This window comes from Capricornis sumatraensis, chromosome X, assembly GCF_032405125.1.
Source record: "Capricornis sumatraensis isolate serow.1 chromosome X, serow.2, whole genome shotgun sequence".
Classification (NCBI taxonomy): Eukaryota; Metazoa; Chordata; class Mammalia; order Artiodactyla; family Bovidae; genus Capricornis; species Capricornis sumatraensis.
The window spans coordinates 25721475-25744687 of record NC_091092.1 but is presented as its reverse complement, the minus strand read 5'-3'; the positions used below and the strand labels follow the sequence as shown (position 1 = coordinate 25744687).

Here is a 23213-nt window from a genome sequence, read left to right as displayed (position 1 = left end):
ACGGAAACTGAAAACTTTTTCATCTTTTTTAAGAGACCTCGTGATCTGTGAATATTGACAGAAAAAATCCAAATGAGAAACATACAGTAAATTCAACTGAAGGAGGCTATGGGTTAGAGACTCTCTAGAGAGGAATCCTGAGGGAGTAACTCCTATCAGTTCAATCACAAATCGAAAACCACTTCTGTGTAATTCTGATAGTGGAAGGAAGCCAGAGGAAGTAAGCAGAGGGTCCCAAGAGTTTGGGGGCATAAGGGATGGGTGGTCGATGCTCAGATGTGTGTGGAAGCTACAAAGATCAATAACTGGCTACTGTTCAGGAAGACAGACACAGGGCAGGGTTCATATGCAGTCAGCATGTGCCAGTATGGCAGCATTGATTGCTATCAGCCGGCAGCTTTGTATGTTTTGCTGGTGGCTTCCGTGGTGGCTCAGATAGGTAAAGAATCTGCCTGCAATGCAGGAGAGCCCGGTTTGATCCCTGGGTAGGGAATGTCCCCTGGAGGAAGGGATGGCAACCCACTCCAGTCTTCTTGCCTTGAAAATCCTATGGACAGAGGAGCCTGGTAGGCTACAGTCCATCGGGTCGCAGAGTCGGACATGACTGAGTGACTTTCACTTTCCATAACAAAGGAGGATGTGGTGGTGGTGGTGGTGGGATTACCTTATTTTCAAAACCAAAACATTCTGTGTAAATACCCCAGATTACCTCTTTGAACATAATTTCTCTTGCATGTGGCCTGAATTGTATTCAGCTGACCCTGTACCTACTTGGGGTTCCGGTGGAACAAGTGCAGCCTAGTTTCCTCCCAGAAGCCTTTCACTTTCACTGTACTTGTTCTGGTAGGGATAATTCTGTCAGATCAGCCCTTTCCCTTCACTCAACCTCTTTCATTTTGTGTGTTTGTCTATTTAGATTTAGTTTGGGCTATGGAGGGAAGATCTAGTACTATCTCCATGATACAGTGCCTCTGGAAGCATCACAGATCTTGACTATGGCAAGGAAGAATTATGAAATAATTCAATGCAGGAGCACTATAGGACTTGGTCAGCTTTGCACTGAACAGAACTCCACGTCTATATTAGCTCTGCTTTTGCTTCTCAGTATCAAACATCCAAATATAACAGTGCTAGCCACTATTACTTACAGCTCTCAAACGGACACAGAATTGAGAAGACCCAGTCCAGTTAATGACAGAGAAAGGCCACCCTTGGAATAACTACTAGATTATAATTATAATCTCTTACCTGTATATCCCGGGTGGCTCAGTGGGTGAAGAATCTGCCTGCAATGCAGGAGACACAAGAGACTTGGGTTGGATCCCTGGGTTGGGAAGATCCCCTGGAGGAAGGGATGGCAATCCACTCCAGTCTTCTTGCCTGGAGAACTCCATGGACACAGGAGCCTAGCAGGCTACAGTTCATGCAGTCACAGAGTTGGACACCACTGAAGTAACTTCAGTGAGTGGTGGCTGCACACCACCAGAGTGGCCAAGAGGAGATACCCTATGTCCAAGGTCAGGAGCGGCGGCTGAGAGGAGATACCCCATGTCCAAGGTAAGGTGTAGTGGCTGCACTTTGCTGGAACAGCCGTGAAGAGATACCCCACGTCCAAGGTAAGAGAAACACAAGTAAGACAGTAGGCGCTGAGAGAGGGCATCAGAGAGCAGACAGACTGAAACCACAATCACAGACAACTAGCCAATCTGATCACATGGACCACAGCCTTGTCTAACTCAATGAAACTAAGCTGTGCTGTGTGGGGCCACCCAAGATGGACGGGTCGTGGTGGAGAGGTGTGACAGAATGTGGTCCCCTGGAGAAGGGAATGGCAAACCACTTCAGTATTCTTGCCTTGAGAACCCCATGAACAGTATGAAAAGGCAAAAAGGTAGGACACTGAAAGATGAACTCCCCAGGTCCGTGGGTGCCCAATATGCTACTGGAGATCAGTGGAGAAATAATTCCAGAAAGTTTGAAGGGATGGAGCCAAAGCAAAAATAACATCCAGTTGTGGATGTGACTGGTGATAGAAGCAAGGCCCAATGCTGTAAAGAGCAATATTGCACAGGAACCTGGAATGTTAGGTCCATGAATCAAGGCAAACTGGAAGTGGTCAAACAGGAGATGGTAAGAGTGAACATCGACATTCTAGGAATCAGCGAACTAAAACGGACTGGAATGGTTGAATTTAACTCATATGACCTTTATATCTACTACTGTGGGCAGCAATCCCTTAGAAGAAGTGGAGTAGCCATCATAGTCAACAAAAGAGTCTGAAATGCAGTACTTGGATGCAGTCTCAAAAATGACAGAATGATCTCTGTTCGTATCCAAGGCAAAGCATTCAATATCACAGTGATTGAAGTCTATACCCTGACCAATAATGCTGAAGAAGCTGAAGTTGAATGGTTCAATGAAGACCTACAAGACCTTTTAGAACTAACACCCCAAAAAGATGTCCTTTTCATGATAGGGGACTGGAATTTAAAAGTAGGAAGTCAAGAAACACTAGGAGTAGCAGGCAAATTTGGCCTTGGAATACAGAATGAAGCAGGGCAAAGGCTGAGTTTTGGCAAGAGAACACACTGGTCTTAGCAAACACCCTCTTCCAACAACACAAAAGAAGACTACACAAGGACATCACCAGATGGCCAACACCGAAATCAGATTGATTTTTTTCTTTGTAGTCAAAGATGGAGAAGATACAGTCAGCAAAAACAAGACCAAATGCTAACTGTGGCTCAGATCATGAATTCCTTATTGCAATTACAGACTGAAATTGAAGAAAGTGGGGAAAACCATCAGACCATTCAGGTATGACATAAATCAAATCCCTTATGGTTATACAGTGGAAGTGAGAAATAGATTTAAGGGACTAGATCTGATAGACAGAGTGCCTGATGAACTATGGACAGAGGTTCATGACATTGTACAGGAGACAGGGATCAAGACCATTCCCAAGAAAAAGAAATGCAAAAAAGCAAAATGGCTGTCTGAGGAGGCCTTACAAATAGCTGTGCAAAGAAGAAAAGCAAAAACCAAAGAGAAAAGGAAAGATATACCCATATGAATGCAGAATAGCAAGGAGAGGTAAGAAAGCCTTCCTCAGCGATCAATGCAAAGAAATAGAGGAAAAAAATAGAATGGAAAGACTAGAGATCTCTTCAAGAAAATAGAGATACCAAGGGAACATTTCATGCAAAGATGGGCTCAATAAAGGACAGATATGGTATGGACCTAACAGAATCAGAAGATATTAAGAATAGGTAGCAAGAATACACAGAAGAACTGTACAAACAAGATCTTCATGACCCAGATAATCACAATGGTGTGATCACTCACCTAGAGCCAGACATCCTGGAATGTTAAGTCAAGTGGGCTTTAGGAAGCATCACTACAAACAAAGGTAGTGGAGGTGATCAAAGTCCAGTTGAGCTATTTAAAATCCTCAAAGATGATGCTGTGAAAGTGCTGCACTAAATATGCCAGCAAATTTGGAAAACAGCAGTGGGCACGGGACTGGAAAAGGTCAGTTTTCATTCCAATTCCAAAGAAAGGCAATGCCAAAGAATGCTCAAACTACCACACAATTGCACTCATCTCACACGCTACTAAAGTAATGTTTAAAATTCTCCAAGCCAGGCTTATACACTATGTCAACCATGAACTTCTAGATGTTCAAGCTGGTTTTAAAAAGGCAGAGGAACCAGAGATCACATTGCCAACATCCACTGGATCATGGAAAAAGCAAGACAATTCCAGAAAAACACCTATTTCTGCTTTATTGACTATGCCAAAGCCTTTGACTGCGTGGATCACAATAAACTGTGAAAAATTCTGAAAGAGATGGGAATCCCAGACCACCTGACCTGCCTCTTGAGAAATCTGTATGCAGGTCAGGAAGCAACTGAGAACTGGACATAGAACAACAGACTGATTCCAAATAGGAAAAGGAGTACGTCAAGGCTGTATATTGTCACCCTGCTTATTTAACTTATATGCAGAGTAAATCATGAGAAACGCTGAGCTGGATGAAGCAGAAGTTGGAATTAAGATTTCCGGGAGAAATATCAATAACCTCCGATATGCAGTTGACACTACCCTTATGGCAGAAAGTGAAAAAGAACTAAAGAGCCTCTTGGTGAAAGTGAAAAGGAGAGTGAAAAAATGGCTAAAACTCAACATTCAGAAAACTAAGATCATGGCATCCAGTCCCGTCAATTCATGGCAACTAAATGGGGAAACAGTGGAAACAGTGGCTGACATTATTTTCAGTTCAGTTCAGTTCAGTCGCTCAGTCGAGTCCAACTCTGTGCAACCCCATTAATTGCAGCATGCCAGGCCTCCCAGTCCATCACCATCTCCCGGAGTTCACTCAAACTCACATCCATTGAGTCTGTGATGCCATCCAGCCATCTCATCCTCTGTCGTCCCCTTTTCCTCCTGCCCCCAAACCCTTCCAGCATCAGAGTCTTTTCCAATGAGTCAATTATTTGCATGAGGTGGCCAAAGTACTGGAGTTTCAGCTTTAGCATCATTCCTTCCAAAGAACACCCAGGACTGATCTCCTTTAGAATGGACTGGTTGGATCTCCTTGCAGTCCAAGGGACTCTCAAGAGTCTTCTCCAACCCCACAGTTCAAAAGCATCAGTTCTTCGGTGCTGAGCTTTCTTCACAGTCCAACTCTCACATCCATACATGACCACTGGAAAAACCATAGCATTGATTAGATGGACCTTTGCTGGCAAAATAATATCTCTGTTTTTGAATATGCTATCTAGGTTGGTCATAACTTTTCTTCCAAGGAGTAAACGTCTTTTTATTTTAGGGAGGCTCCAAAATCACTGCAGATGGTGATTGCAGCCGTGAAATTAAAAGACGCTTACTCCTTAGAAAGTTATAACCAACCTAGACATTATATTAAAAAGCAGAGACATTACTTTGTCAGCAAAGATCCGTCTAGTCAAGGATATGGTTTTTCCAGTCGTCATGTATGGATGTGAGAGTTGGACTATAAAGAAAGCTGAGTGCCAAAGAATTGATGCTTTTGAACTGTGGGGTTGGAGAAGACTCCTGAGAGTCCCTTGGACTGCAAGGAGATCCAACCAGTCCATGCTAAAGGAGATGATGCCTGGGTGTTCATTGGAAGGACTGATGTTGAAGTTGAAACTCCAATGCTTTGGCAACCTGACACAAAGAGCTGACTCATTTGAAAAGAACCTAATGCTGGGAAAGATTGAAGGCAGGAGGAGAAGTGGACAACAGAGGATGAGATGGTTGGATGGCATTACCGACTCAATGGACATGAGTTTGAGTAAACTCCAGGAGTTGGTGATGGACAGGGAGTGCTACAGTTCATGGGGTTGCAAAGAGCTGGACACGTTCAACACGACAGTTGACCAACTGAACTGAACTGAAGTGACTTAGCAAGACACCTGTATATCTACCCACTGAATACAGCCTTGATCGTCCATACAGCTGGCTTACAATGGTAGATAAAAAAATTGTGACATGTGGTTAACAATTTCCAGATTGTAGCCCTCAACAGTTTATGATACCTTCCCTTTGTTTCCTATCAGAGGCACATACTCACCATGCCGGGTGAGGAGCCCAGAGCCTGTAAGACAGCCCTTAGATGATCTACAGAATCAGTGACTATTACAAAATGCAGCAATACACAAAGAATACAAAATGCTGCAATATGCAAAAAACAAGACTTCTTGGTCAGAACTTGACTGAGGTTGGCTTCAATTTTTTTCTAACATGGGGACAAAGCAATTAGAGTGCAAATGTTCTGACAAAAAAAATATGCTTTACTGAGTTTGAGTCTAAGGCAAAAGATAAGGGGGTCAGAAGAACAAGATAATGTTACCTGCTCTTATATGCACTCTATTATTATCTTTCTTTTGCATAGCTCTTATTATAGTAATCGGTTCTAATGGTTAGCATTCATATAGTAGTTAAAATGAAGTTTTTAACTTCCTATTAAAAACCTTGTGTAGGGTCCTTCCTTAACACACACATGCTGGTTCCTACTCATCCTTCAAGGCTGTCCTCCTTTATGAAGCCTTTTGTTCTACATCTACAAAAGCTCTGCCTAGTCAAGCACTTGTCATGACCAGTGATTTGCTATTATCAGACCTTCTCATATCTCCTTTTGTGACTATGTCATATCTGCCTCAACCATAATCTCTTTGAGGGCTGGGATATTGTAGATACTGCCTTGCCCATACTAAAAGCTCTAGAAGCATCTGCTTATCTAAACTGGTTTTCTTTCCTTGAGACTGCTCAAGTACTTATTCTTTGGCAGGTGCTTTTAGGTTTCAGGGAAACAGAGATGAAAAATCAGAAGATTCCCTGGTGGCTCAGGCAGTAAAGAAGCTGCTTGCAATTATAGGAGACCCAGGTTCAATCCCTGGGTTGGGAAGATCCGCTGGACAAGGAAATGGCAACCTACTCCAGTATTCTTGCCTAGAGAATTCCATGGACAGAGGAGCCTGGTAGGCTACAGTCCATGAGGTTACAAAGAGTCAGACCCGACTGAGTGACTGACAATTTCACCCTTAAACAGCTTACCTTCTTAATAAAAAAATGGAAGAGTGGAAACTTTTTGGGTCTCTGTACAAAGCTGCAGCAGAAGACTGTAGGAAATAGTATATAAGAGCTGAAAACCCTTGGACTCTGAATTAGGATGATTTGATTTCATTTCTAATTTGATGTGTATCTTGAGTACATTTCTTAACCATTTGTCATCTATTTCCTTATATGTCATAGTGAAAGTGAAAGTGAAGTCGCTCAGTTGTGTCTGACTCTTTGCAACCCTGTGGACTGTAGCCTACAAGGATTCTCCGTCCATGGGATTCTCCAGGCAAGAATACTGGAGTGGGTTACCATTTCCTTCTCCAGGGGATCTTTCCGACCCAGGGATTGATCCTGGGTCTCCCGCAATGGAGGCAGACGCAAGCCACCGAGGAAGCCCCATATGTCATAGAGTACATGTCATATTAACATTAAGAAATGTATTCTTTCTTAATAGGGTACATTTGTCATCTATTTCCCTATACGTCACACAGGGGTCATATGATGACTGGGGGAACTGACTGAATCAGAAAACAGATGCAAAGAATGTTGCAGGGAACTTCCTCAACCTGATAAAAAGCATCTATGAAAAACCCATAGCTAAAACTACACCTAACGGTGAAAGTTTGAAAGCTTTCTCCCAAAGATGAGTAATGACAAGAATGTCTTGCTCTTACCACTGCTATTTAACATTCTACTGGAAGTCCTAGCCAAGTGCCAAGTGACAACATGAAATGAAAAGAATCAAGATTGGAAAGGATGAAGTAAAATACTCTATATTTCCAGATGACACGATATTATATAGAAAACACTAAAGAATCAGTTAAAAAAAAACTATTAAAGCTAATAAATGCATTCAGCAAGCTTTCAAGATACAAGGCCAATATACAAAAGTCAGTTGTGTTTCTATAAACTAGCAAAGAATAACTGGAAAATGAAATTTAAAAAACTCCCTTTATAATAGCATTTAAAAAATAAAATACCAAGGAATAAATTTAAAAAAAGAAGTGCAAGACTTCTACACTGGAAACCACAAAATACTATTGAAAGAAATGAAAGAAAACCAAAGTAAACAGAAAAACATCTTATGCTCTTGAATTGAAACAATATTGTTAAGGTGGCAATGCTCACCAAATTATGGGTTCACAGCAAATATTACCAAAATCCTGGCTACATTTTTTGCGAAAACTGACAATCTGAGTCTAAAAATTATATGGAAATGCAAGGGACCAGAATTTCCAAAACAGTCTTGAAAAAGAACATAGCTGGAGGACTTGCACTTCCCAATTTTAAAACTTAATATAGAGATACAGTAATCAAGACAATGTAGTCCTGGCATAAGGACAGACATATAGATCAATGGAATAGAACTGAGAGCCCAGAATAAAACCATACATTTACGGTCAACTGATTTTTGAAGAGAGTGCTAAGACCATTCAATGGGGGAAAGTAAATCTTTTCAACAAATAATACAAAGACAACTGGATATCCACATGCAAAACAATGAATTTGAACCCTTATCTCAAACCATAAATAAAATCCAGCTTGAAATGAATCAAAGACCTAAAAGTAAGAGTTAAAACTAAAACTTGGAGGTGCTGACAGTCCCCATGGCGGCTGCGCCGGAGCCCGGGGACCCTTGGAGGGGGAAGGTAGATTTAGAAGATTATGTGACATTGGAGTAAGGGGATTTATCTTGGTGACTTTAGGATGCTGATTCCATTGTAGATATAATTATGCAAAGCTAAGAATCCAGGAAAGACTTGCTAGAGAAGGAATTAAAAATATTATATATGAAAGTGCCCATCTTGATCCTGAAAGAAAACAAATCAGTGGTAGCAGCAGCAATTGAGCACAGAAAACAACTCACTTCAGTGTGAACAAAGCTGAGATCAACTACAGAAAACATTTTATGTACCATAAGAAGACTTGCAATTTGTAAATAAAGTATGGGTATGTAGTCAATAAAAAAATTGCTTTTAAACTCAAAGTAAATATAGGTATAAATCTCCATGACCTTGGATTAGGCAATGCCTTCTTAGATACAACATCAAAGCACAAACGACAAGAAAACAGAGAAATTGGACATAATCAAAATTAAAAACTTTTGTCTCAACAACACCATTACAAAAGTAAAAAGTCAACCCGCAAAAATATATGGAAATCATATAGCTGATAAGAAACTTGCATCTAGAACATATAAAGAACTTTTGCAACTCAATGATCAACAGAGAAACCAGTGTTTAAAAATGGGTAAAGAATCTGAATAGACATATTTCCAAACAAGATATAAAAATGGTCAACAAACACATGAAACAATGCTCAACTTCATTAACCATTTGGGAAATGCAAACAAAAACCCCAATGAGATACGACTTCACACCTACTAGGAAGGTATAATCAAAGAGGCAGATAATAACGTGTTGTTGAGAATATGGGGAAATTAGAATGCTTATTTAGTGCTGCTGGGACTGCAAAGTGGTGCAACTACTGTAGAAAAAAGTCTGGCAGTTCTTCAAAAGTTTAAACATAGTTACCATATGACCCAGTAATTCAGCTCCTAGGTATATGCCCAAGACAAATGAAAACATATCCATAGAAAAACTTGTAGGTGAATGTTCACAACATTATCAACAATAGCCAAAAAGCAAAAATAAACCAAATGTTCATTAACTGATAAACAAAATATGACATATTCATACAAAAGGAGCTATTATCCAGCCATAAAAAGGAGTGAAATTCTGATACAAGTTACAACATGGATGAACCTTGAAAATATCATGCTAAATGAAAGAAGCTAGTCATAGAAGGCCACACAGTATGTGATTCCATTTATAAGAAATGTCCAGGATACAAATCTATAGATACAGAAAAGTTGATTACTGATTGTCAGGGGCTGGGGACTGGTTGGTGGGCAATGGGAGTGACAGATAATGAGTATAGGGTTTCCTTTGGAAGTGATGAAAATATTCTAAAATGAATTGTGGTGATGGTCACACAACTGTGAATATACTAAAAACTACTGAATTTGATTTTTAAATGGGTGAATTGCATGGTGTACAAATTACAGCTTAAAAAGAGGAAAAGAGAAGACAAGAAAGTATGTTGGAAAAAGTCTTAAGATGCCATACACAGAGGCACAATCTTTGAAGAATTTAGTTGCAACGTCAATCCGGAGTTGGATAAACGTACACGTACACTTTTCTTAGAGGAACCATTATGTGGCTAGGGACTAGAAAGAAAGCATTGTCACTGGAACAAGATGAACAGAGCACTCTTACTGGCCACTTCCCAGGACAGGGGAATAGGCCTGTGGTATAGACCCATCCCCACCCCTAATCGTCTTTTACTCTACTCCTCTCCCTGTGTTTTGATAGCTGAAGTAGTGTACTGTTAGTAGAAGACTGAAGGTGGCCCACCATTTTGTGTAAGAGAAGCCTGAAATATGTATCTCATTATTAAGGTTTTCAAGAGTTAGGAAATTCCTAAGATTTCAATACATTGCTCGGGTTCTGCATTACAGATAAACTAGTATTTATAATTAAAGGCTTAGGTCTTTATGATGCTGACCTATTTAGTTATTAATTAACCAGTGAGTCATCTCTAGTTCTACGATGTTGGTCACGGTTCCAAGGCTGTTGCTACCACTGCTGCTGTTTCATTTTTAAAAAGATACGTACAGTATTTATATATGTAGTCAATTCATATAAATATGGTAACAATAACAATACCATCTATGGACATGATCCCATTGGTGTACTGGTTACTCAGAAAATCTGCATGGAATTGCTTACTTTCTCTATGGGTTATCATTCTTGTGATAAGCTAACACTACTAATGGTGACTTTATTCACATTTTACAAGCTATTCAAAGACTATCAAAACAGTATTTCCAGGGAACCTGGAGTCAAGCTTAATTGCAAAAATAATCAGTATAGCAGAAATGTATTCTTTGATGTGAATTCATCTGTAGAGGCCAAATCACTTCATGAAATCATTAAACTATAGAAACAGTAATACCTAACGTATGCAGTTTCAAGGCATACTTAGCTGGCTTTCTCTAGTCTAACCCACCGTGTTCTCTCTCTATACCTTTCTACCCTCAGTTTGGAAGCTGGTGAAAATAATCCCATAAAATTTTGCCATTACCTGGAGAACTCATTGGCCACAGGACACAAAATTATCTTTACCTTTTCCTTTTCTCTCCGTAGCCATCAATAAGTCATGCCCGATCTTTCTACATAGTATCTCTGGCACTTGTCCTTTCTTCTGCATTCTTGTTCACATCTATGGGCTTATGGACTCATAATTAGATTACTACAATAACTATCTAACTGGTTGCCCTATGTCCATCTCTCAGACTCAAAGCTATCTGGCAGCAATATAAAGGATTACATTCATAAAAATAATATTTAGTCAAGTAATCTCTCCATTCAAAAATCTTGACTGGTCTCCTCCTGTTCATTGATTAAAGTCAAAATACTATTATCCTGGTATTCAAGGCCTTCCAATATCTAGGTCTAAATTGTCTTTTTAGATTTAGCATTTACTCCCTTGAACAAAACTGGTCCTTTCACCATTACCCTAAACTTTTACAAAATCTTTCTACAACTTTGAGTGTGATGGTCTTCCTACTTAGATTAGCTTCTCATCTTTGAAAGCCTGTTCAAGGCTTACTTTTCATGAAGTCATCCCTGAACATTAACATTCACAGCAGCTTCTCATCCCTTGAATATGATATGAGTTATGGAGAGCGTCATTCATTTGGCAGTCCTCAGAGACAACTTATCTTGTCTTATTATTGTTAATTCTTGTATTATTTAATTTCATGTCTATCTTGCCTCCTCAACTAGACTGCAACTTCCTTGAGGGCAGGGGTCATTTGTTACACTTTTTAAAATGACCCACAGGGCACAGTATATACTGGGGGATAGGATAGGGACTGGTCATTGACAAAAGAGCACTCAAGTTTCCCCAAGACGCCTCATTCTCAGAAGGCAGCACTCTCTCTGGGTGACAGTTTTTTTTACATATATGTACTACATATAATAGTTTTAAAGGTGAAACTAACACTTCACGTGACTTCAAGATATTAAGGAATTACCGACTGCCTCTGGAATTTCTGAATCCCTTATTAAAATACAAAATTAATCTTTTATAGGTAATTTTATGCTCCCCTGAATGCTTAAAAATGACATGTAAAGAAATATGCCCAAGCCAGGTGCATAAGAAGCTCTAAGATTTACTTGATCACAGAGTATTTAAAAAGCCAAAGCTCCATGAAATCCACTTATATTTCAGTGTCTGTTTTCTGGGTTTTTAAAAAAATGTCTATAAGATAGGCTAAACTACATATGAAAAATAAATCTAGGACTTAATGTTTACATGAAAGGCAGCCAAAATTTTATGGATAGTTTAAGCTAAAAATGTCCTTCACATCTTGGTTTCTCCTGAATTATTTAGTTAATCTGAGGTTTCTTCATAGTTAGAGATATAATCCTTAGCCAGCAGCTGCTAAATATGTGGTGGTTATGTATACTGACCCAAGAAATGCTGTGATCATCAAGTTCTATCAAAATCCTTATTAACCTTGTAAACTGAAGAAAATCATCATTACAAAATCCCTACCCTCAGATTCTGCTGCTAAAACTTTGAAGTAACTGCAAATCTCAGACATGTTTGTTTAGCTTTATGGACAGCCACAGCTGATGAAGCTTTGGCAACAAAGGCTGCTTGCTAGGCAAACCTAAGCCACAGAGGAATCCCTTGCCTAGTATGTTAGAGAGACCACTGACTGGAATACCTAGCATCATTGGATCAAAACTTGAAGGATTGGTAAGCCTGGTATTTCTATATATACCCTTTCTTTGTGAAAATTTCCTTTTCACATAATGCGTATGTTTCCTTTAGCCCAGTCTAGACCACTGGAAGGCAAGGTTTCAAATTATCTCCTCAGCTGGAAGTATCCATGTTTTGTGAAAATTTTATCAATTTATTCTCCAAGGATTAGTATGATAATGAATTTAGCTTCCTGTCAGGAAAAATGCTAAGTTCAAAGTATTATTTCCTTCACTTCTAATTACAAAGAAGTTTTACCTTTTATTGTGTTCCATTATACAATTTTACACAGTACCATTAATATTTTAAGCGACAATTAAGCAAATCGAATGAAAGTTTTTGAGCTCTACTCCTCAGTATATAGATCTACCTTAAAAAGTACAAACTAAGCACAGTGGTGCAATTTTCCAGGCACTTTCAAGTTGCTTAAATATTTACAAATATGTAAGCACCCTGTATGAAAGCATGAAAGTTTTGGTGTCAGGAGGAAACACTCCGTGTATAACAAATCTTTAAATTTCTAACATTTGCACAGCTCCAAATATTCCTGAGAAGTTCAGTCTTGTTGTCACTTGACATCTGCATGTCCTCATATTTCAGCAGTGTATCTTGGGGAACCATAACTTCGATCACTCGATGTACCACTAATTGCACAAAATACATGTAATGTGTTGCTCATCCAGGAAGAATGCATCGGGTCTTCTTGTATTATCTAAAATGAAAGAAATGGCATGTTTATCACGAACCAAAATAGCCACGGCCAAAAAAAGTATGTGTATACGAAATCACAGGCATATTCCAATTTATCAGTGACACTTAGCTATTTAAAATGATATAAAGCAGAAAGAGCAAAGAAAAACATTACCGACTCAAATCTTCAAAGCTGTATTACAAAGGCAGCATATCAAAAGAGCAGAAAAGATCTGGTTACTCATTAAGAAAAATGAAAGGTTGTAAAATGCAAAATTCAACAGAAACTTAGAGGTAACACAGTCTTTAAAAAAAAATTTTAACAGATGGTCATAACAAGAGCCTAAACAATGAACTTCTTGATATGAGTTTATAGATCATCTTCTAAGAATGGTTCTAAAGTTCACTGGGGGGCTTTTCAAATATCCTGATACCCATGCCCTTTCCCTGGAGACTTCGTAAATAATTTTAAGTGAAGAGAAAATAAGTCAAATTTTCAAATGTATACCATAATTATGTAAATTAATTAATGCAAAAGATTTTTCTTGGAAATGAAGAACTTCATAAATATATACATATAATCATATTCAGTTCAGTTCAGTTACTCAGTCGTGTCTGACTCTGTGCGACCCCATATATCACAGCACACCAGGCCTCCCTGTCCATCACCAACTCCCAGAGTTCACTCAAACTCATGTCCATTGAGTCGGTGATGCCATCCAGCCATCTCATCCTCTGTCATCCCCTTCTCCTCCTGCCCCCAATCCCTCCCAGCATCAGAGTCTTTTCCAATGGGTCAACTCTTTGCGTGAGGTGGCCAAAGTATTGGAGTTTCAGCTTTAGCATCAGTCCTTCCAATGAACATCCAGGACTAATCTCCTTTAGCATGGACTGGCTGGATCTCCTTGCAGTCCAAGGGACTCTCAAGAGTCTTCTCCAACACCACAGTTCAAAAGTATCAATTCTTTGGAGCTCAGCTTTCCTCACAGACCAACTCACATCCATACATGATCACTGGAAAAACCATAGCCTTGACTAGACGGACCTTTGTTGGCAAAGTAATATCTCTGCTTTTCAATATACTATCTAGGTTGGTCATAACTTTCCTTCCAAGGAGTAAGTATCTCTTAATTTAGTATAGATGTTTTAAAAATTATCCATTTTGTGTGATCAAAATCAACTGATATCTCATGCATGGATTAGATAGAAGAAAAACATACATATCACATCCAACCTCTTTACTATACAGTCCCAAGTTAGGTTTCAAGCTTTCAATACTAGGTTCTCAAGTTAGCTTTGAAACTTCAGTATTAAGCCTGCAAATTGGCTTCTGGTGGCAGAAATGGGTCATATCATTTGTGCTGCTGCAAATCATGTCTTATATAAAATCCGTAATAGGAAAATTTCCTCTTATAAGAGAAAGAACTTCATATTTTGGTATAGTGTAACAGATAACACTGAAAAGGGCCAAGGAATATCAAGGCCATATCTTTTTGTCAAGTCATCATTTATGGAGCTAAACAGATAACTCACATTTCAGTACACAGCTATATTTTATCTTATTTTGTATTATATTTTCCTTTGGAAAATAATATATCTCAAAGTGTATGACTAAAAAAAAAAAGCTCTCTTTTATATGGAAATATTGGAAATACTGATTTATAAAAATTCACTAAAAAGTCAACATTTTCCCAAACCAAGGTACACCTAAATAGGATACATCATGACAATACAGATTTCATAAATATAAACCAATAGAAAGTAAGACTTTTCTTGGTTACCTATCAATATATAATATATAATATAGAAGAATTTAAAATATAGGAGAATATATAATATCAAGGGTCTAAAATTTGGTCTCTAGAACTAAATATAGTAGCCATGGTTTATAGAAATTAAATGAGAAAGACAGGTGGGAAAAATGACAGCAGATTCATAAAACCCAAATTTCAGGGTGTTAAAAAAGAGACAAGGGACTCCCCTTGTGGTCCAGAAGATGGGACTCCAAGCTCCCAGTGCAGGGAGCCTGGGTTCAGTCTCTGCTCGGGGAGCTGTATCCCACATGCCACAGCTAAGACATGGTGCAGCCAAATAAATTTTAAAAAGAGAGAGAGACAGAGACAAGAGGCCCAAAATGGAGTCACTTGTGCTAAACCTACATCACCTGAGAATTAAAATCAACCTAACTGCAGTTTCAGTCTTTTCCAGGCAGGTAATCTTTTTTTTTTTTAGTTTAAATTTATTTATTTTAATTGGAGGTGAATTACTTTATAATATTGTATTGGTTTTGCCATACATCAACATGAATCTGCCATGGGTGTACATGTGTTCCCCATCCTGAACTCCCCTTCCATCTCCCTCCCCATACCATCCCTCTGGGTCATCCCAGTGCACCAGCCCCAAGCATCTTGTATCCTGCATTGAACCTGGACTGGCAATCTTAACTAGTCAAAAAAAGTACATGCATTACATTCAAGCTTGAAATTTCCTGGTCAGCACTAGTGAGGTACTTCACTGGACAGACCCTTTCTGTGCCCCAGAGGAAGGTGACCTTGCCTGAAACAATCAGGTCTCTTTTAGAATAACTTCCTTGACCTGACTCCTTCTACCTGTAAAAGGCTTCCATTTTCTATGGCTCTTCAAAGCTCCTTTCTATCTGCCAGATGGGATGCTGCTAGACTCATGAATCACTGAATAAAGCCAACATCTTTAAAACTGACTCAGCTGACTCTGAATAAAAAGCAGAGACATTACTTTGTGGACAAAGGTCCATCTAGTCAAAGCTATGGTTTTTCCAGTAGTCATGTACAGATGTGAGAGGTGGACCATAAAGAAGGCTGAATGCTGAAGAATGGATTCTTTCAAACTGTGGTGTTGGAGAAGACTCTTCAGAGTCCCTTGGACTGCAAGCAGATCAAACCAGTTAATTATAAAGGAAATCACCCCTGAATATTCATTGGAAAGACTGATTCTGAAGCTGAAGCTCCAATACTTTGGCCACTTGATGTGAAGACCCGACTAACTGGAAAATACTGATGCTGGGAAAGACTGAAGGTAGGAGGAGAAAGGGACAACAGAGGATAAGATGGTTGGGTGTAATCACCAAATCAATGGATCTGAGTTTGAGCAAACTCCGGGAGGTGTTGAAGGACAGGGAAGCCTGCTGCATTGCAGTCCATGGGGTTGCAAAGAGTCAGACATGACTGAGTAACTGAACATCAGTTCAATTTTGTTTTTTAGCAAGGAAAAAAGAACTGTAGAGAATGACTGCTCTAAATATCATGATCATCATAATAGCAGTAAATTGAATAATTTGCTTTCAATTTGAATAATTTAGAATTCAAGGCTAGGTGATACAGTTGCATGCAAATTCTATAACTGTAATATACCAGTGAAGTTGATCAGTCATGTCAGACTCTTTGCAATCCCATGGACTGTAGCCTACCGGGCTCCTCTATCTATGGAATTTTCCAGGCAAGAGTACTGGAGTGCATTGCCATTTCCTTCTCCAGGGGATCTTCCTGACCCTGGGATCGAAGCCAGGTCTCCCACACTGCAGGCAGATGCTTTACCATCTGAGCCACCAGGGAAGCCCCTATAACTGTAATACATATTTGCTTAAAATGCTATAATCGTTTTATATTTTTGTAAAGAAGGAGTTCTGCTGTTTTTTCCTATGGACAATGGAGAACAGAACCCCATAAACTGGACAGTTTCTAGGAACAAATTATGTAGCCTATTTGATTAAAGTATTCCCCAGATGGCTCAGATGGTAAAGAATTCACCTACAATGCAGGAGACCTGAGTTTGATCCCTGGGTTCAGAAGACCCCCTGGAGAAGGAAATGGTAACCCACTCCAGTATTCTTGCCTGGAGAATTCCACAGACAAAAGAGCCTGGTGAGCTACAGTCCATGGGGTCACAAAGGGTTGGACATGACTGAGTGAGTAAGACTTCAACATACCCCAGAAGAGTGAGGGTGAAGAGAGGCATGTCCCCACTGTACTCAGGGGCTGAACCTGAGCTACAGACAATAAAGGAAGCGGAATGATTCCCTGCCTGCCTAGTCCTGATCACCGGACTGCTTTGGCAAGGAGACAAAAAAGGACCTCGGAAAACTGAGCTGCAAAGGTATGCCTTGGGACGGTTTACACTCACGCCTAAGTGGGCTAACAGAAGTCAAGATGACAAAAAGAGGAAACAGATCACAGAGTCCAGACTCCTCAGGCCGGCGAGAGTCCCTGTCACGAGAACAGGAGAGGAGACTGGGATGACTCACTCACTGAAAGATGGGATGATGAGAGTCTAGCTGCCTGGCTTCTCCATGCTGAGAAGATGACCATGGTCAGAGAATGGGACTCCTGGTCACGCAGTGCAACTTTGGACTAACTGTAGTAGATTTCCCATAGTCCTTTCTAACAGAAAGCATACAAGATACCATAAGAGAGATAGCTAGCTCTTCTAGCTAGAGGAGAGATACTCAATTAGCTCCTATAGCAGAGATAGTCAGCTAGCTCTTGTTTTCCCTGAAATCTCTCTTCTGCCCCTCCCCACCATTACACTGCAGTCCTTTGGCACTAACCATGGTCAGTCTATTTGTAAGGACACCCTCCATGTGATGGTCTCACCCAGGGGAGTGTCTTCAGGCAAGCAGTGAAATGCTCATACCAGGACAGAGGAGGCTCTCCTTTCTGGAACCAGCAATAAGAATGTGTTCTCTAAAGGGCTGTAGTGATCCTTGTTTCTTTTAAGGGGTCTGAATTTCATAAAAAATTGAGAGTCTGAACAGTTTCTGAAGCAAATATTGATCTTATTGGCCGTTTTCCTTCTTAAGGAAAGCAAAGAGACATTAGGTAAGCTCAATAGGGCTCAGACACTGAGGGACCAGACCATCAGGCCTTTTACATTTGTGGTGAAGATGTTCAAATAGTTGCGTGACAATCCATGTATACAGTGGTTGTAAACACAGATTTCAGGAGCCGAATATAGGAATGACATTTACCACGATAATTCAGGAGTACTCTGGTTTTAAGGTAAGTAGATGTATAAAAGTCTTAACTACTTAATTATGACATAATTTGGCTGTCAGTGGTGAGCAGATCTTTGCTTCTATGTTTCAGATTTTGTTTTACTAACTTAGCTATAATTGACATTAACAGTCAAATACTAAAATGCTGGGTGTTATAAAAAGAGTTTTGCAGGCTATATGGATATTAAGACAATTCCTGAATTTTGGAACTCACTCAGGATCTCACCTAAACGATACTACAGTTGTCCCTCGGTATCCGCAGAGGATTAGTTCCAGGACCACTGTCCCCCTTCTCCCATGGTTATTAAACTGAGGATGCTCAAGTTCCTTATATAAAAATCACACAGTATTTGAATATAACTCATGCATATCCTCCCCTGTACTTTAAAATCATCTCTAGATTATTTATAATAGTTAATACAATGTAAATGCTATGTAAATAGCTGCCTATGTACAGGAAATTCAAGTTTTGCTTTTTTGGAACTTTCTGGAAATTTTTCTTCAAATATTTTTGATCTGCAGTTGGTTGAATCCAATGATGTGGAAGCTGCAAATATGGAAGGCCAACTGTATCCAGTTTCCTACATCTAAGACAGGGATATTCATTTAGGGATCTAGCACTTCTATAGGATCCTTCTTGAAAGACCTTAGCCATGCTCACAGTAGATTAATTTACACTTGCACAACTATTCACTTCTAATGGCACTGTGGCACAAAGAACAAAACAGTTCAACATCCGAAACAACTGCTAAAGCAATTGTCAGTGATTGCTTCAAATCTGATTTGTATTATATCATTTATATGGGTAAAGAATATAAGAACAAATTTTAAAATAACAGACTAAGTAATTTCAAGGTAATACTATTTCAAACTAATAGGTTTGGTAAGTAACACTTTAGGGACCCCAGATCATGTTTTCATTTTCAATCACCCTAATACTTGCCTGTTCATGAATAATGTCAGACAATTCTTTCACCATGTCTCTGAAATTTGACTTGAGCCCTTCATGGTATTCAATCTGATCCTCTTTAATTAACCGCTCATTTAGTTCCAGTGCAATGCTGCATGCTTGGATGAACTTCCTGTAGATGAAGATCAAAGATAAAATTTTTGTTATTTATTACTCAAAAGTCTCACTGACAATTTAATATTTACTTTAACCACGGCTTGCCTAAAAGGAAGATAAAAATCCTATATTTTCTCACTGTGTTTTTGCTAATGCCATCTCCTAAGTCTGAAATATCTTTCCTTTTCTATCTTTGTCTTCTGGTTTCTTACCTCCTTCAAAGCCTGGCTTGAAATATATACCCTCTGGGAAGGCTGCCTGCTCAGTCACTTGATATGATATCAGCTATGCTTGCACTTACATTAACTAACATCTATAGATAATGTCAGTTATTAAAAAATAATTTATTTGGGGCTATGTACCCAGTACAGTGCTGGGTGCTTATAGGCATGAAGTATCTGCCCTGGGCTGGTAAGAGTGGTGACAGAGAGGTTATGACTTACCATAAAAACTTTTTTATCATTATTTCATATGTTTATGTTTCATGTCCATAATTAGAGTGCAAATCTTAGGGGACAAAGTACCTCACTGACCATTTGTGTTGTATCCCTGTCACAGCAAAGAGTAGAATCTTTTCGTACATGCCAGGCATTAATAAACATTGAATGAATGAGTACTAAGTAAGTAAGTAAGTGTTAGTCGCTCAGTCATGCCTGACTCTTTGTGACCCTGTGGACTACAGCCCACCAGGCTTCTCTGTCCATGAGATTTTGCAGGCAAGGATACTGGAGTGGGTTGCCATTTCCTTCTCCAGGGGATCTTCCCAACCCAGGGATCGAACCCAGGTCTCCTGCACTACAGGCAGATTCTTTACCGACTGAGCTACAAGGGAATGAGTAGTGGTTACTCTGTAACCTGAAACAGCTGATAATACAGAGATAGGAAAAGTAAATGAAATAAGTCAGGAGCAAATGAGTGGAAATTATCTTTCTACTCAGTCTGTTTAAATTATCTCTCTCTCTTATTCTGAATCTAAGTTCTTTTATATAAGAAACAGATTTCATCTACTGCACAACCATTCAGACATGCCTTGGCTTAGAGGGATGCTCAGTCCACAGAAGATTATCGTATGCCCTAGAATAGCAGAATCCACGTGGAACTAAGGATACAGGATAGAAGCAAACCTATCCAACCCTTCCTAGCCTGAATGGTCTGGAAAAGCTGTGACATGAGGTCAACCAGGCAAAGGAGGAAATCATGTAACGAATGTAGGCTTCCGTTTGTGTCAGAATATCCAGAGCAGTGAAGTGGTTGCCATATTTAATGCCTTGGGTCAATAGGAGATTGTTACAGTCATGCAGCAATACAGAGATCACACATTTCCTCACTACCTAAAATACCATTAGAAGGTAACTTAAACGTTATAAAAGGGAACCGAGAATTTTTTTTTAGAGGGACATTATTTGGTGAATATTTTGATTTCACTTAAGACGACAAAGGAGTGAAAAAAAAAATTAGAGGTCTGATCTGAAAACTACAAAGCACTTACCTAAACATGTCTTTCAACTCATTTACTTTTTTGGGCGGATACTTGCTAGCTTGACTGTCATTTAAGAAAGCCCTTGCGTATGCTAACGGACCTGCATTTACCTAAATTACAAAAGGAGAAAAATGAGAGTTGTTAGGATGTAATTAAAAAGTAATTTTTTCATTTCTCTTTTTAAAAAGAATACAATATACAAAAATCCATACCTGAGAAATATATTTACTATTCTTACTACAAATTTATTGAAAAAGATTAACTAAAGCAAATCATCTGCCAAAATTATACTCTTAACAAGTTATATAACAATTTCTCCTATCTAAATATAGGGTTTGGCTATAGTCAGAGGGATTTATGTTAAAGCTCTCTGACATAACACAAAATTTACAGAAACTGAACATAATGTCTTTATTAAATTAATAAATAATGTAGAGGTTTTTGCACCCAGTCAGAATATAAGACAATTACAATTAGTGCTTGTCCCTTATGAAAGCAAGACGTACAACAAGAAACGTTTAATACATGGTTAGCAACCAACATACCTGCACTGAAACACAGCCCTGCAATTTAAGTTGGAGCTGAATCATGTCCACGTCAGCAGAAGAGCAAAGCTTTTGCAGCTCTGCAGTTTTATCTTTTATTTCATCAGTGGCAACATCAATTGGCTTTAAATGAATCTGCTGTTCATAGTTTATAGCGATCCTCTTCTTCACATATGGAAATGAGTTTGAAGCTATTAAAGATTAAGATTGACAAATGAGTTTTTAAGACAGCAAATCAAATAGCCAAATTAAAACAAAAATCTACTGTGCTTAATTCTCCCCATATTTTCTCTGGAAAAATCCCTTAGAGACCAAATAGCTGCCGTATTACTTCAGGACTGAAGGAGAAATTCTCTCTGAGACGACCCAGACTAAGCATGAATTACATAATTACATATGGGAAAGGAATGGTTTATAACATAGCATGTTTGCGTAAGTGAGTGACTGAACAGCAGGACAATAAGCGATTAAAACTTCAATTACATTTTCCTGCTGACCAGCTGCTGCTTGTATGTGTCAAAAAAGATCATGTCAAACAAAGAAGTTATGCCAAGTCCTACTTACTAGTCAAGATTGTACGGCGTTTGCACTGTTCCTCTATACAGCCTTGCTTTTTGCCTGACAATGTATAAGGAGCCTCAAAAACAAATCTGTTGATATTATGGTTTCTTTCAAACTCAGTTTTTCTTTCTGTGAGTTCTTTATCATCAAAGTAGGGCTTCACATAAGTGACTTGGATATGAGCATATTTGGGATCAAGCTCTTTGACATTTACCTGGAAAGTAAGAATGTTTTGTTTTTATTCAACAGAAGGGAAAACGGGGAACAGGTAAGCTACTAACACCTCTGAAATCAACTGAGGAACAGTTATTGAATACACTGTGAGATGAATACACACTTGGAAGAGGTCTTTGCTCTTTCTTCAAGGATTGTTTCCTTCTGATTATTAAGAAGTTACAGAAGCTTATTTGGAGATTATAGAAATGTAGACAGAAAAAACTGCAATGCTACCACTCAGCAATGACCATCATTTACATTCTCATATATTTCCTTGTAATCTTTTTTTCTATGCATATATATTTATTGACAAACCAGAGATCATGCTGAGCATTGCTTTACCATTTGATTTAAAAAAAATTTACTTAGTCTTATTTGCTTTTATGTTATATTCAACTTCTCTTTTAATTTTTATTTATTTTTTAATATAAATTTATTTATTTTAATTGGAGCCTAATTACTTTACAATATTGTATTGGTTTTGCCATACATTGACTTGAATGCACCACGGTTGTACATGTGTTCCCCATACACAAAAATGGCTAACTGCACATTTGAATTCCACCTCAAAAAATACCTATTAGAGAGAGGATTCTCAGAAGATGGCAGAGCACCAGACACCTACCTTCTTATAGAGACAATAGTTACACCATCATTACCTATCTGATGGAACAATTTTGGAACTCTGGAGTCTGTTGAAGACTTGCAACTTCCAGGGGAAGACTTGGACAGAAAATTGCTTTAATATTGATTTTGTTCAATTTTAACTCTGGGCACAATGGCAGCAACCCGTACCTCATCCCTGAGGTACTACGGCAGACAGCTATGTGCATATTCCTAGAACAGCTTGTAGGAGCGAGGATGAACAAAGACCCTGTCTTCCAAATATTGTGAATCTGTGCTATGACTGCTGACTGCTGCTTCTGATCACAGGGGGACAGTCAAAGAGGCTGTGGCCATTTTTATACCACCTCATCCTTTGTTGCAATGGCATCCCCCTCTGCCTAAAGTGACTTTCAGGGGATTAAACAGACCAGCACCTTTCCTCTCTCCTTCATTTTCCTCTCCATCCCTCTTAGGAGCCAGACATCTAATACTAGGCCATTCAAAGGCAACTGCATAAATGAGGGTGACTAGAAAGTCACTGTGCATGCTCAGGGGAAGGCACAGGCTCAGAAAAGACTTGAGAAGACCCCAAATTTACAC

General features: G+C 39.1%; 1 protein-coding gene across 1 annotated transcript in view; it reads right to left on the bottom strand.

Moving 5' to 3' along the window:
* Nucleotides 1-12784: 12784 nt before the first annotated feature.
* LOC138071336 (dedicator of cytokinesis protein 11) overlaps nt 12785-23213 on the bottom strand; it is a 209137-nt gene continuing 198708 nt past the window's right edge. The window contains exons 49-53 of the mRNA XM_068962866.1: nt 21795-22005; nt 21231-21421; nt 20695-20795; nt 19083-19221; nt 12785-13132 (exon numbers count right to left, since the gene is read on the bottom strand). Coding sequence (XP_068818967.1) covers nt 13010-13132; nt 19083-19221; nt 20695-20795; nt 21231-21421; nt 21795-22005 — 765 coding nt within the window. The 3' untranslated portion in view covers nt 12785-13009. The remainder of the gene's footprint in view (nt 13133-19082; nt 19222-20694; nt 20796-21230; nt 21422-21794; nt 22006-23213) is intronic.